The sequence below is a fragment of the Saccostrea echinata genome, unplaced genomic scaffold, assembly GCF_033153115.1.
Source record: "Saccostrea echinata isolate AGI-Se365-2 ecotype Australia unplaced genomic scaffold, CSIRO_AGI_Sech_v1 ptg000029l, whole genome shotgun sequence".
Lineage (NCBI taxonomy): Eukaryota > Metazoa > Mollusca > Bivalvia > Ostreida > Ostreidae > Saccostrea > Saccostrea echinata.
The window spans coordinates 12,656,594-12,668,417 of NW_026889778.1; the positions used below are offsets into that span (position 1 = coordinate 12,656,594).

An 11,824-nucleotide genomic window follows, 5' to 3' on the forward strand; every position below is an offset into this window, starting at 1 on the left:
AACAATTATCAGCAATTAATCACTCCGGTGGCCTACTTTTTTTTTTTTTTTTTTTTTGCCGTCTATTGTTGTTGTACTTGATCTTTCAAGTATATGCGCTTGTTATATAAACTGAACTTCCTAAAAAAAAAAAATAATGAACTATCTATACTCCTAAAAAGTATTGTATAAATCTTTTAGATGCAATTAAATTTACAGGTAGTAAATGTTATCTTTGTACTGAAAATTTGCACCCATTTTGTATTATAAGCCCACTAACCACTAATGAAGTTATTTTTTTAGATAAGGACTCATGACTCAAAATTGCAAAGAAAACTAGGGGTCACTGTGCATCTCACTGAGCAACGGTAATTTGACCCTTTTGCACTTAAATTGTAACTCATCACTTTAACCATTAAGTAAACACATTTTCCAGATGTAATAATGGTAATAAATATAATCTTATTTTACGTAAAAACAGTTTGAATGATATTTATCATTGAACAAATCATGCAAATTAATGCGCATAAATTATTGTGACCTTTTTGCACTAAAAAGTATTGTACATGTATTTCGGGTATTAAAAATCTAAACAGGCAATAAAATATTGTCTTGTATCAAACTTTTCATGACTTAGTGCCCGATTTGTTGGAAGTATTGTGTAGTTTAAAATTATGAAAGAAAAAGGTGGGGCCAATGATGCAAATTGTACATTTTGAAATATTGGTCAAAGTATGCGATTTTCAGGCAAAAAAGAATAAATTTTACCTTGACTTCTTCAATATATCTTCATTTCTTGGTAAATTTGGTTGAGTGAATGTGGAACATTTGTTCTCTAAAAATTAATTGAAACCTATATGTACATGTAATATTCCTTTCATATAATAACGGAAAAAATTCTCTGAGTAAAAATATGTAGACTAAAATTCCAGTGTATTAAATTTCAGAAATGTATATATTTGAAGAATTTTCTTTTAAATATCCTTCCACCACAAGAAATAGTTTCCCATAAATCTTGTTTCTTTATGATTTTGTGAACAGTTTTAAATTTAATGCTGCATAATTTGCATTGCTTATTTCAAATATGTTATAAAAATTAAAATGTAATAAATAGTTTTGAAGTTAGAGGTTATGACTCGACATTTCCTAAGAGCTGATGAGTTACATATTTTAAGTTGTACATATTGTGTTTTTCTAGTTCATCTTAAACATAGGGTACCTGCAACAATCAGAATATTGAGAAAGAGAAAATCCCTGTTGTCTTTACTTTAGGGATGTTCATATAAATGTTTTCAATTATATTGGTCTAATATAATGTTAAGAATACTTTCATCTAAGTTTAGTAGTATCATCTACTATAAAATTCCATTTTTATTCCATTTTACATAAAAAAAATCAGCTTACTCTAAATGCATAAAACAACCGTGGAATTAGAACTCTTCAGGGTGCAGAATAAAGAACTTCCTTAATGTTTATTTTTTCTGCAAGGGAAGTATTCTATTCTATTTGAAGTCCTGAAACACTTCTCGGAGAGCACGTGCTTGTCCTATGCTGTATAGAGAAAGTATTTTAGAAAAATACCTTTTTATTTAAATTCTAATGTATCCGATTCCATTGTAGAATGTTATCATTGATAAAATTTAGAACAAATGATGAATCAAATTTTGATGCTCATTTAAAGACAGAACAGAACAACCAACATTTACTACTTGATTTTCTTATTAAATCCCTTTAAAATATGAATTTGACATTTAGAGAGGAATAAGGATCAAAATGAGTCAGTCATTTTAGAACTACATCTACGATTTTGTCAATAAATCAAATTTAATCATTACTTTATATTTTTCAGATACACTGTACCAGAAATGGACATTAAAGACGCTTGTGCAATTTGTTTGGAAAAGTTGAGAAGGCCCCATTACTGCTTGCCATGTAGACATGTGTTTTGCTGTCAGTGTATTTCTTTATGGAAAGAAAAAATATGTCCGCTCTGTAGAGTACATATAAAGTCCCATAAGCCCATATCATCATTCACTGTTGGTGAGCATCTGATAAACTATTAGCACCTCATATGATGTTTTTGTCTCTCAGTTGGTTTGATACTCAAGAAATTTTCTAAACAAAGACAGACTACTGACAAATAAGCTAATATTACAAGGGTATCAACAATCTCGTTTAAGGTCAACATATCGAAATTCAATGGTCGTAACAATGACCTTATATGCAAATATAACCTGTTGTTAGGTCGAATGTTGCCTGGCGTTTTTTATTTAGGTTGTTAGGTCACTGTTTTTTTATTTAGATTGTTAGGTCATTGTTTTCGTACTGATTTGTCTACGGATTACTCCATCCACCTCTGATGTTTCCTGGGGTCTGTGTTGACCTTGCTCTGAATTTTTAATACATGTAATAATTATCCAGGATTACACAAAAAGAGTACAGCTAGTTTTCATGGTCATGCGTTTAAACATACATGTACATGTATTTACAATTATATCAGCATATTAAAAATTAGTATCTAAATATAAATATAAACACACTATATAAGATAATGTAATGTCTAATTGGATTTTGATCTTGATTACAGTTCATCCTTAGATGTCATTTCTTTTCCGTTCTTTACAGGTATCTCAGCATTGAAATCACTAAGCTACGCTGAGAGGAACATATTGCTTTTCATAGTTTTGGTTATTACGTTCATTCTAGTCGACATTCCGAGTTCTACTGGAATACTACGTTCATTGATATATCCTCTCCTTCTGGACTCTATGTGCATATTGTGGGAAACACTACACATATTACTGACAATATTCACAATGTTAGTAAAATGCACATCTAGATGGATTGCTGAAATAGTCATTTTTGAGATTCGAGATATCCTTCCTATAATTTATGATCTGACAATGTCCATTGGGAAGCACCTTTTAGATATACCAGTTTGTTTCTATAAAGGATTAAGGATTTATTTCTATGAAAACACCTGGTCCGCCTTGTTTTTGAAAGCAGTTCATATTGGAGTTTTGACATTTTATATGAATTCCGAGGCCCGTTTGGAAATGCGCAGACTATTTCAACGAATCCAACTGACAGACAGAATTCGAAATGTGCTACGCAATATTTTATTTGATTTAAAGCGCTTAGTTTAGTGAAAATACCTAGTCGGCAATTTATCTCGTCATACTTAAAATTACCGTCTTCCTTGGAAGTGAGTTGAAGTATTTCACAGTCTGCGGGCTATGCACTTCCTCTCTTTTGTAATTTGTAGAAATTGCATGATGAGAAAATTTTCAATTATTTCATAGGTTGAAATGCTGTTCAAGGCCATGGAGATAATTTTCTGATGGTCTAATTTTCGTACGACTTAACAATTTTTCAAGATTTTCAATCGTAAAAAAATATGACAAAACGAACAGTGGAAATTTGCAGCAATACGTTCTATTTCCATTAGTGAACTCTTCAAAATTAGAGGCGCGTTTGGTCGTCTGACAGGGACAGCATGGCGTTGCGGATAATACAAAACATGCCAATCTCAATCCAATTTTTAATGTAAAATGTATTTGTCATTCCAATTAAAGAATAGAACTAAAAGACATATGTAAGAGAGCGAGAACCCTAAATTTATCATCCATTAATAAAAAATACGACATTTCGAAGGCATGTGTATATTGTATTTAGATGTACCATACGATAAATAGATACATCAACAATAGATATAAATTGATATCGTTGTCATTCCTACTCTTGATGTATATAAAGTCCACAACAATAAAATATTTCATTTGCATTTTCTTAGGATTTGTTCATCGACATTCAACATATTGTTTACATGTTTACGTTACGTTTGTCCCTGAAATCCCGCGAGATTTGTACATTTTCCGACTTTTTCACAAAAGAGCGCACTAAGAAGGATAACTCTTCCATAGTGGAAATAGAACGTATTAGTTTGAAATAATATGCTAGCTTATATATATATATATATATATAGAGAGAGAGAGAGAGAGAGAGAGAGAGAGAGAGAGAGAGAGAGAGGAGAGAGAGCAATTACCAAAAAGCGTTTCTATATTTTCATTGTTAACAGATATTGATCTTTATTGCATGCAAGCTTTACAGCTTGTATGTATCCTTTTTCCCTTTGTTTTTCTAATCTTGGCAGCACTTGGGAACACCTTGGCTGATTCGTACCTCATCTACACAATTATCACAAAGGTGACGGAATCAGTCGAGGTTTGCCGAATGATCTCAGCAGCAGAGTTAAAGTTTACAGAGATAGTCGAGCATCTGTTAACGTTTCACTTGTTTTATTTGGTAGGGCTTATGTCAGAAAAAAAAAACTAAAAAAAAAAAAAGAAAAGAAAAAAAAAACTAATGAAGAAATACAAAGCCAAGAAATTTTCAAGAATTATACGGCCTGATAGGTTTAAGTCAGCTTTTTAAGTTTGTTGCTAAAGACGATAATCTTTTTAAAAAGCTCTTTTGTATCTCCTCTGTAGTTAATGCATTTCGTATTTCTGAACATGTATTTCATTTTGAGTGTCAGTAATAACAATGCTTGACAGTTTATTACTATGTCCATGGTTAGTGAAATGAAATGATCGTATTTCTCTTGAGTTTTATTGATGTTTCACCATTTCATAAGTTTAGCAGATGATAAAATTTGTCAAAGTATATGGAATACGTCAGTCTGTAATTTCAAAAGGTAATTCAGCATTAAATATAAATTACTTAATTACTGTTCCACAATGTGTTATTCTAATTTCCTTTTCGTCACGTGACAGAGATGGAAACAAATGCACAAAATGCGTGTATTGAAATTGAAATAGATAATATATAATTCTGCATAACACCACATCCTTCATTTCATTTTGCAATCAATCATTTCCTATAGTTATTATGAAGTGTTTGATACATAAAAGATAATAATAATTATCATACTCAAAAATTTAGAATAGCTTCGTCAAACAAGATTTCGTATTATCTTTGTGAAAATATGTTTAACTGCTAAATATCTACAGGTAAAAGAAAATTTTATGCATTTGTCATAGATATCCCGAACCTGGGCATGAATGCCCCATCTATGAGTCAATAATTGTTTCTACATAGAGAGTCCAGTGTTTGCTGATATCTTACAAATATATTTTCCTGATAGATATCCAATGGTGAAAACAGTCACATATACTCGGTTGACTTCCAGGAGTGAGGGGAAAACATTTTTAAAGGAATATATTAACTACCCCCTCCCCCCATCCCTCACACACAAACACACACCCTTCATCCTGAACTACTGAACAAAAGTACATATTAAAAAAGATTTTGAACTGAAGGGTTGCGCTCAATGACATTAGACAAACAGTTACCCAGGGGTGAAGACGGAGAGTTTTTCAAGATGTAATTCTATACATTATCAAATTCATTCAAGTATGATTTTGATACTCGCATATACGAACATAAATGTACCTTAAGGTCAGACGACAAGTTCCTCAACAGTAGATAATTTTCCCAAGAATTTGACATTAAAGTATTTCTTCTTTTTATGTTTCCTCACAAAAAATTGAGGTACCTTACCAGGCATTTGTGCAAGATACCAGAGGATATCTATATAACCTATTGGAAACCACTTTTGGTGTCTATTTACTTTGACAATTTGAAAACACAATTCACAAGTTAATGAAAATTATGATTAATTTGTTACATAATACGAAGAGACATTTACAGATATTAGAGCAACGTGTCATCAGACCTTAAGGGGACACTCCATATAACATGAAGTGCCATATTCTTTCTTTTAATTTGAGATTATATCTGTTTGAAATTTGTCGTTTATAATTAATATTGTAGTACAACTAAAGGGTAGTAAAAATTTTGGAATACAACGTTAATTATTTTTTGCCGGAGAACCCTCCAATATGATCATGATCACTTTAGCACTCCCGGTTAATATTTTTAAAAAAATGTCAATACATGAATCAAATGAAAAATCTGAATATAAAGTTGAGGAATTTGAATTGTTTGAAGTTCTGTATAGGAAATAGCAAAAATAAATCCGGAAATCCTTTTTTCATCATGCATTGTTTCCCGAGTTTTCCAAAGGGAAGTATATTCTTCTGATGCTATTAAATGTGGTTTCAACGGAAACAATTCTCACACAATAGCATACATGTTCGCTAGTTAATTTACTGTTTTAAAAGCGATTAATTGTTGATCGATGTCTTTAGTCGATGGATAAAAGAAAGATTAAAGGCTTCATTAGATGGACATTGTTGCTAATTATTATTAAGTTAATTTCTTGCGAAAGTCAATGCTTAAAAGACGAACCGAGGTGCGATTGCTCCATCTACAGGATAGACTGTATCAATAAATCTTTAGACAGAATTCCTTCAGCATTTCCATCCACAACTAAACAAATGTAAGTTTACTTAAGTTTAAAAAAAAACTATATATACATTTCATTGTCATGTAATTATTCCTTGTCAATGGAAAGTTTTGGATACCTCATAAAGACGGAAAATTATCTCAGTTTTATGGTCGAGACCTTTTAGTGTTTGAGAGTTTTAATCCCTGCATAAACATTATACTTCATATGTATAATTACATATAGATATCTAAATGATAACCAGATAGCCGTTGTACGAAAGGGCGTGTTTGTCGGACTCCCCCACCTCACATCCGTGTAAGTGTGTGACTAAAAACATATATATTCCAGTAGAATAAAACAAATTGTATATTTGAAAAAGAAATAATCAGAATATCTCGTAACTCCATCTCATATTTAAAAACAAATGCATTCATTGTAGCAATCTTTATAACAACCATATATCACACATTGAATCGAAGGCCTTTTATAATCTTTCCACATTAGAGGATATGTAAGTATCACATTTTTTTTCTTTTCTTTGTTCGTACGTTTGTTTGTTCGTTCGTTTTTTAATCAGTTTTACGAAACTCATCTCATGTTCCTGAAGTAATGCATTTATAAGAGGTTTTGCCTTTCAGTGTTTTGAATAACAACAACTTGCAACAAGTTCTTCGATGGACCTTTATTGAATTAAAGCTTTTATTTGACATGTAAGTATTCTTGAGGAAACCAATAAATTTAAAACCAATGAAGATGAGTAGTGAAAATTTATTGTCTTGCTTTGTGTGTTAAAAAATATTCACACAAACATACAAATACACACACACACACACACACACACACACAGAGAGAGAGAGAGAGAGAGAGAGTTGTAATTGTTCCTGTATTTGCATGATATTTTTCTTTTTTTTTATGCAGATACCTACAAAGCAACAACATATCAGTAATTCATAGGGAAGCATTTGTAGCACTGCCTAAACTCCGGTCAATGTAAGATTTTCCCCAACGCAGAAATTTTGCTAATTTTTGTCCATGATTATATTGCTGTCATGTTAACAATATCGCATGTTCCTGAGGCGAATTTTCTAAATAAATGTACATTCACTTTATTTCAGATACCTTACAGGAAACGCTATTCATTGTACCTGTGCTATAGAGTGGTTCGCTCAGTACCTCAAAGCACACCCCATCATATCCCAGAGATCCGCCACACAATGTGCATATCCTCCTACCTTGCAGGGAAAGGAGGTTACTCTTGTGAACTTCACAAGTCTTGTCTGTGGTATTACTGCTATCTTACCCTCAGAAATTAAAATTTACATCAATATAATAAAACGCTTACCCACCGTCTCGGCGTGTGATAGCTCATTCCTCAAACCCTTGACAGGAATGATTCCCCTCGGTTAAACCCTTCCTGTAGCGTATTTGATAAAAGAGCTATCCCACTCACAGCCAGTGAGTGGATATAAGTGTAAAACAGTACATTTGAAAAAACTCCCAGAAATACAGAAAAAATTGCTTTGTTTCTTGAAAATTCTGGTGTAATTTTCGAGTCTTTATTTTGCATTCTTTAGATAAAATTATCTTTTTTTATTTACAATGAGAAGAAACACCATGAGACTTAACTTCAAACATATGTACATTTAGAAGTGAATGAAGTATTTTACGTCAAATTTCTAATAGGACAAACCTTGCCAAGTCTGCCCGCAATCTTGCAAAATGATTAAGCCAAAGATAATGCCTGTACGAGGATTGTCTATAAAGTGTGAAGACAATTGCTATAAATTTCTTAATATTGACCACGTTGCCAAATATGTACGATAATATTTTTGATACAGACCATGATTTAATAAATTTAAATTAATTCAAACATTACCCACTATTTTACGAACGTTATAAGTTTAAATACTTTGTTTATGCAAGCCGCAATCCCAGTTTGGCGTAAAGCTAGTTTCATGATAACGATAAATATCACAAATGCTTTGATGTTGCCCTTATTTCAAATTTTCCCTTTTTTTTTTTTTTTTTTTTTTTTTTTTTTTTTTTTTCTGTTCAGTGTGTGATCAGATAACTTAAGTTTAAAACTGATATTCTTTTGGCGTTTAATAATCTATAATCTAAGCTAAGATGAGTCTCATTAATGTTTTTATAGATTCACAATCCAGTATTTCAATTGGGAGGATGAAAGAGTCCACTATACCAGCCTCTTATTATTGTAAGTAAATTATTATAAAGATTCCAAGTGATAAACGGGATGTAATATGGTGTTTTTAACCATAATGCTCCGTTTTGTTAAAAATTACATTTTCAAAACAAATTATCTTTCTTTTCACGATTTTTTTGAATTTTTTTTTTCTTAATACGAAAATGTTGGTAAAGAAAATTTTCAAATAATATTTATTTTCGGAATGTCTACGTCACATCATCTGTCGATTTAATCTAACTTGAAGGCAGTACAGTCTTCATGCTTACACGTTTTGATTCTATTTATCAGCAAGAGCTGTCGAGATTGCTAAACTGCATTTCAATTAACTTAATGTCAATTTTTCTTAATTAGATCTGAGAGATTGAACTTTGCAATTCTCAGGAAAAACCATTATTTTGGAAAAAAAAAGGGGGAAGATACTTTTCTTTTTTTTCTATCAAAACGCAAATTACGGCCCATAAATCATTTTTCCAAATCATTTTTAAGGGAATATCTTTAATCTTGGCATAGGCAGAACATTGAAAAAAATTAAGTGCTACGGAATTACAACTTAAAGAATTTGTTCTTGTGAACATAAGTAGTACATATTAGATTATATTAATACTACGTGTATAAACTTTTCGACGAAAAGTTATTTTTCTTTGCAATGCTAAGATCTTGCGGATTATAAATGAAATTCTTTTGAAATCAGCGCAAATCATTTACCTGTTTTCTGTCTCTTTTAGTAGCCACAGGATTAGTTCTAGGATTGCTGATATCAACTGTTTCCTATCATCTCCTACGAAAAAGGTACAACATGTAATCTTTTTGATATTGACTTCCTATATAAAACCGTCCTTTGAATTTGACTAACATCCTTGATACATATGCAATGGTTATCTGATGATGACAAGAAGACACGTGTATTTATTAGAAATTGAGACAGATTCTCCATAGTTGATACATTTTTGGGTGGACAGGTCCGAAGCGAGGAATTGAGCTCTCTTGTTTTCTTGACGGAAAAGGTGGAAGATTTTCCATCTCGCAGATTTGCAAATAAAGATTTAGTAATTAATGTATCTCCTCCTGGGCTTAAAAATCTTAATTAAATTAGATACAAATACAGTCGATATAGACAGCTGTTCTATGGACTTTGATATCGCAGATTTTTATGTCCTCGTAATGGAAGATATGGGGACGAATGATTTTTGGTCTGTCCGTCTGTCTGTTGGTCTGTTTGTCTGCCAAAACTGTCACCTTGCCCATAACTTCTGAATGGTTGGTGCTAGGGCTTTCACAATTCACATGTGTGTTTTATGACAAGACACTTTAAAGCTATTCACGAAAACGAACACGTTTTGGAGGATTTATTCTAGCATCGGTTTTCAATAACTGCCAGTTTTGCTTTTCGTTTGGTTTGAAGTAACGTATAAATATTAACTCGGCGCAGAATTCATTTCAAAAAGTGATTGAGAAAATTTGACATTTTACATTCACAAGGAATTTTTTATTCAATTATTCTAAGTAGAAAAAAGAGGTTTAGTCGTTACGAGTTGTGCTTTTTATGTCTTGAATCGGATTTAGTTTTAGATTGTTCTGTATTTAAGATATAGAACACTTGCCTTATACAACACAGGGCTAAACAGTACAGAAGATAGCTCCGTCCACCATAGCCCTGTACTGTATAACTGTGGCCTTCAACTCGACATTTAGATATATCGACGACGTGTTGTCAATTAACAACATAACTTCCAATCATATGTCGATTCAATATATCCAAGTGAAATTAAAATTAAAGATACCACACAGATTGCCACATCTATTCCATATTTGGATGTTTTTCCGACTATAGACGATAAAGGCCAACTAACAACTTAATTGTATGACAAAAGATGACTTCAGCTCTTGCATCGTCAAGTTCCCTTATTTAGTAAAATACCGCTATTACCTGCATATGGTGTTTACATCTTACAACTTATTCGATAGTTAAGAGCATGCTCCGAGTCGATCACTTTTTGAACCGAGGGTGGCTACGAACAGACAAGTTGACAACCTTTTTTTAAAGTCAGAATTTCATAAATTCTATGGTGTTATAGTGCCCTTCTTAGCAAATATAGCCTATCACTTGGTCGTATTTTGATTGACCTGTTTCTTACCAATTGTTAGGGCTTTGTTTTTACACTGAATTTGACTAAGCAATGTTTGATCACAGCTGGTGTGGCCGGTCAACAGAGGATGCTTATTCCTCCTAGGCACCTGTTATTTGTCCTCCGCTTTCTCGAAAGCGAGGGGACATTAAATCTCATTCATCTGTGAGTCTGTCTGTCACAAAAAATTAAAACTTGGTCAACATTTTTGAATGAGGAGAGCTAGGGCTTTAATATTTCACATGTTTATTACCTGTGATACGATCATTCCAAATATACTATGATTTTTGACCCAATGATCTTGACCTTGAAGTTTGACCTTATTTAAAAAAAAATCATTGATCATAACTTTTGAATTAAAAAAAAAATAGGGCATTCATATTTGAAATGTGCATAATTGACATCTGAAAAGACGTTTTCAAACATTTGACCCCTGATCTTGACGTTGAAGTTTGACCCTGGTTTTCAACATTGGTGATAACTCTATGTTACGACTTACGGCTGTCTATTTTTAACGGTGCAACATTGTGGGGCTCCTTAATCTGAATGTTGAACGAAAGACAACAGGATATAAATTGTTTTTTATTATTTTATTAGATTTTATTCAAATAAATATACACAAAACTCTTCTTTGGCTCTGCAGTCTGCACCTGAAATAAAAATAAACCAACCACCCTTTCCACCGAATGTTAATTCTTAAATCACCCTTAAACAAAACCCTTTAGTAAACATGAATAGACCTAATACCTTTAGGTCTGAGTTAATAGATTGAAATAGTGATTTCTTCATCAGCAAGTATAAGTATAAAATATCAGAGGGTATAGCAAACAACTATTTGTATAGGGACAAAAAGTGGAACGACTTTACTTTACCGGTCCCCAGAAAAACGTGCTAAAATATAGTGTCGCCGTAGGCAACTTCAATATATATGAGAACGCGTGAGCGATCGAAAAAAATTAAAAATATGAGGTTTTAAGCCTTTTGGCCCCAAAATCGAATTCTACGGTTAAAAGTTTAGTTTAAAACTTCGTTTTTAAACGAAGTTTTTAACCTCGTTCTGTGAAAAAAGGTAATAAATATTGTTTATTCTGTGAAAAGGAGACAAAAAATAATTGTGAATGAAGCGCGTGCGGCGCATGCTTAGTGCCGTTTCTTTCGTAC

At 32.2% G+C, this 11,824-nt stretch overlaps 1 protein-coding gene and 1 long non-coding RNA gene across 2 annotated transcripts; both read left to right on the forward strand.

Annotated features, from left to right (window-relative positions):
* Positions 1–306: 306 nt before the first annotated feature.
* On the forward strand, positions 307–2,777 carry LOC133194514 (uncharacterized). Its single transcript, XR_009722109.1, has 3 exons — positions 307–347; positions 1,829–2,019; positions 2,605–2,777. It is a non-coding gene; the product is annotated as an uncharacterized LOC133194514 (long non-coding RNA).
* Positions 2,778–5,311: 2,534 nt separating this feature from the next.
* Positions 5,312–8,902, forward strand: LOC133194983 (leucine-rich repeat-containing protein 24-like). The gene is made up of 8 exons (XM_061330876.1): positions 5,312–5,364; positions 6,575–6,646; positions 6,771–6,842; positions 6,970–7,041; positions 7,250–7,321; positions 7,447–7,613; positions 8,484–8,546; positions 8,889–8,902. Exons 1-8 carry the CDS (start codon positions 5,312–5,314, stop codon positions 8,900–8,902), a joined length of 585 nt encoding a protein of 194 aa, XP_061186860.1.
* The last annotated feature ends 2,922 nt before the right edge of the window (positions 8,903–11,824 follow it).

Coding starts and splice junctions, on each gene's coding strand:
- LOC133194983 (XM_061330876.1), top strand. CDS start 5,312: ATGACATTAGACAAACAGTTACCCAGGGGTGAAGACGGAGAGTTTTTC. Junction 6,647..6,770: donor CTCCCCCACCTCACATCCGT/GTAAGTGTGTGA, acceptor CATTCATTGTAG/CAATCTTTATAACAACCATA. Junction 6,843..6,969: donor CTTTCCACATTAGAGGATAT/GTAAGTATCACA, acceptor TTTGCCTTTCAG/TGTTTTGAATAACAACAACT.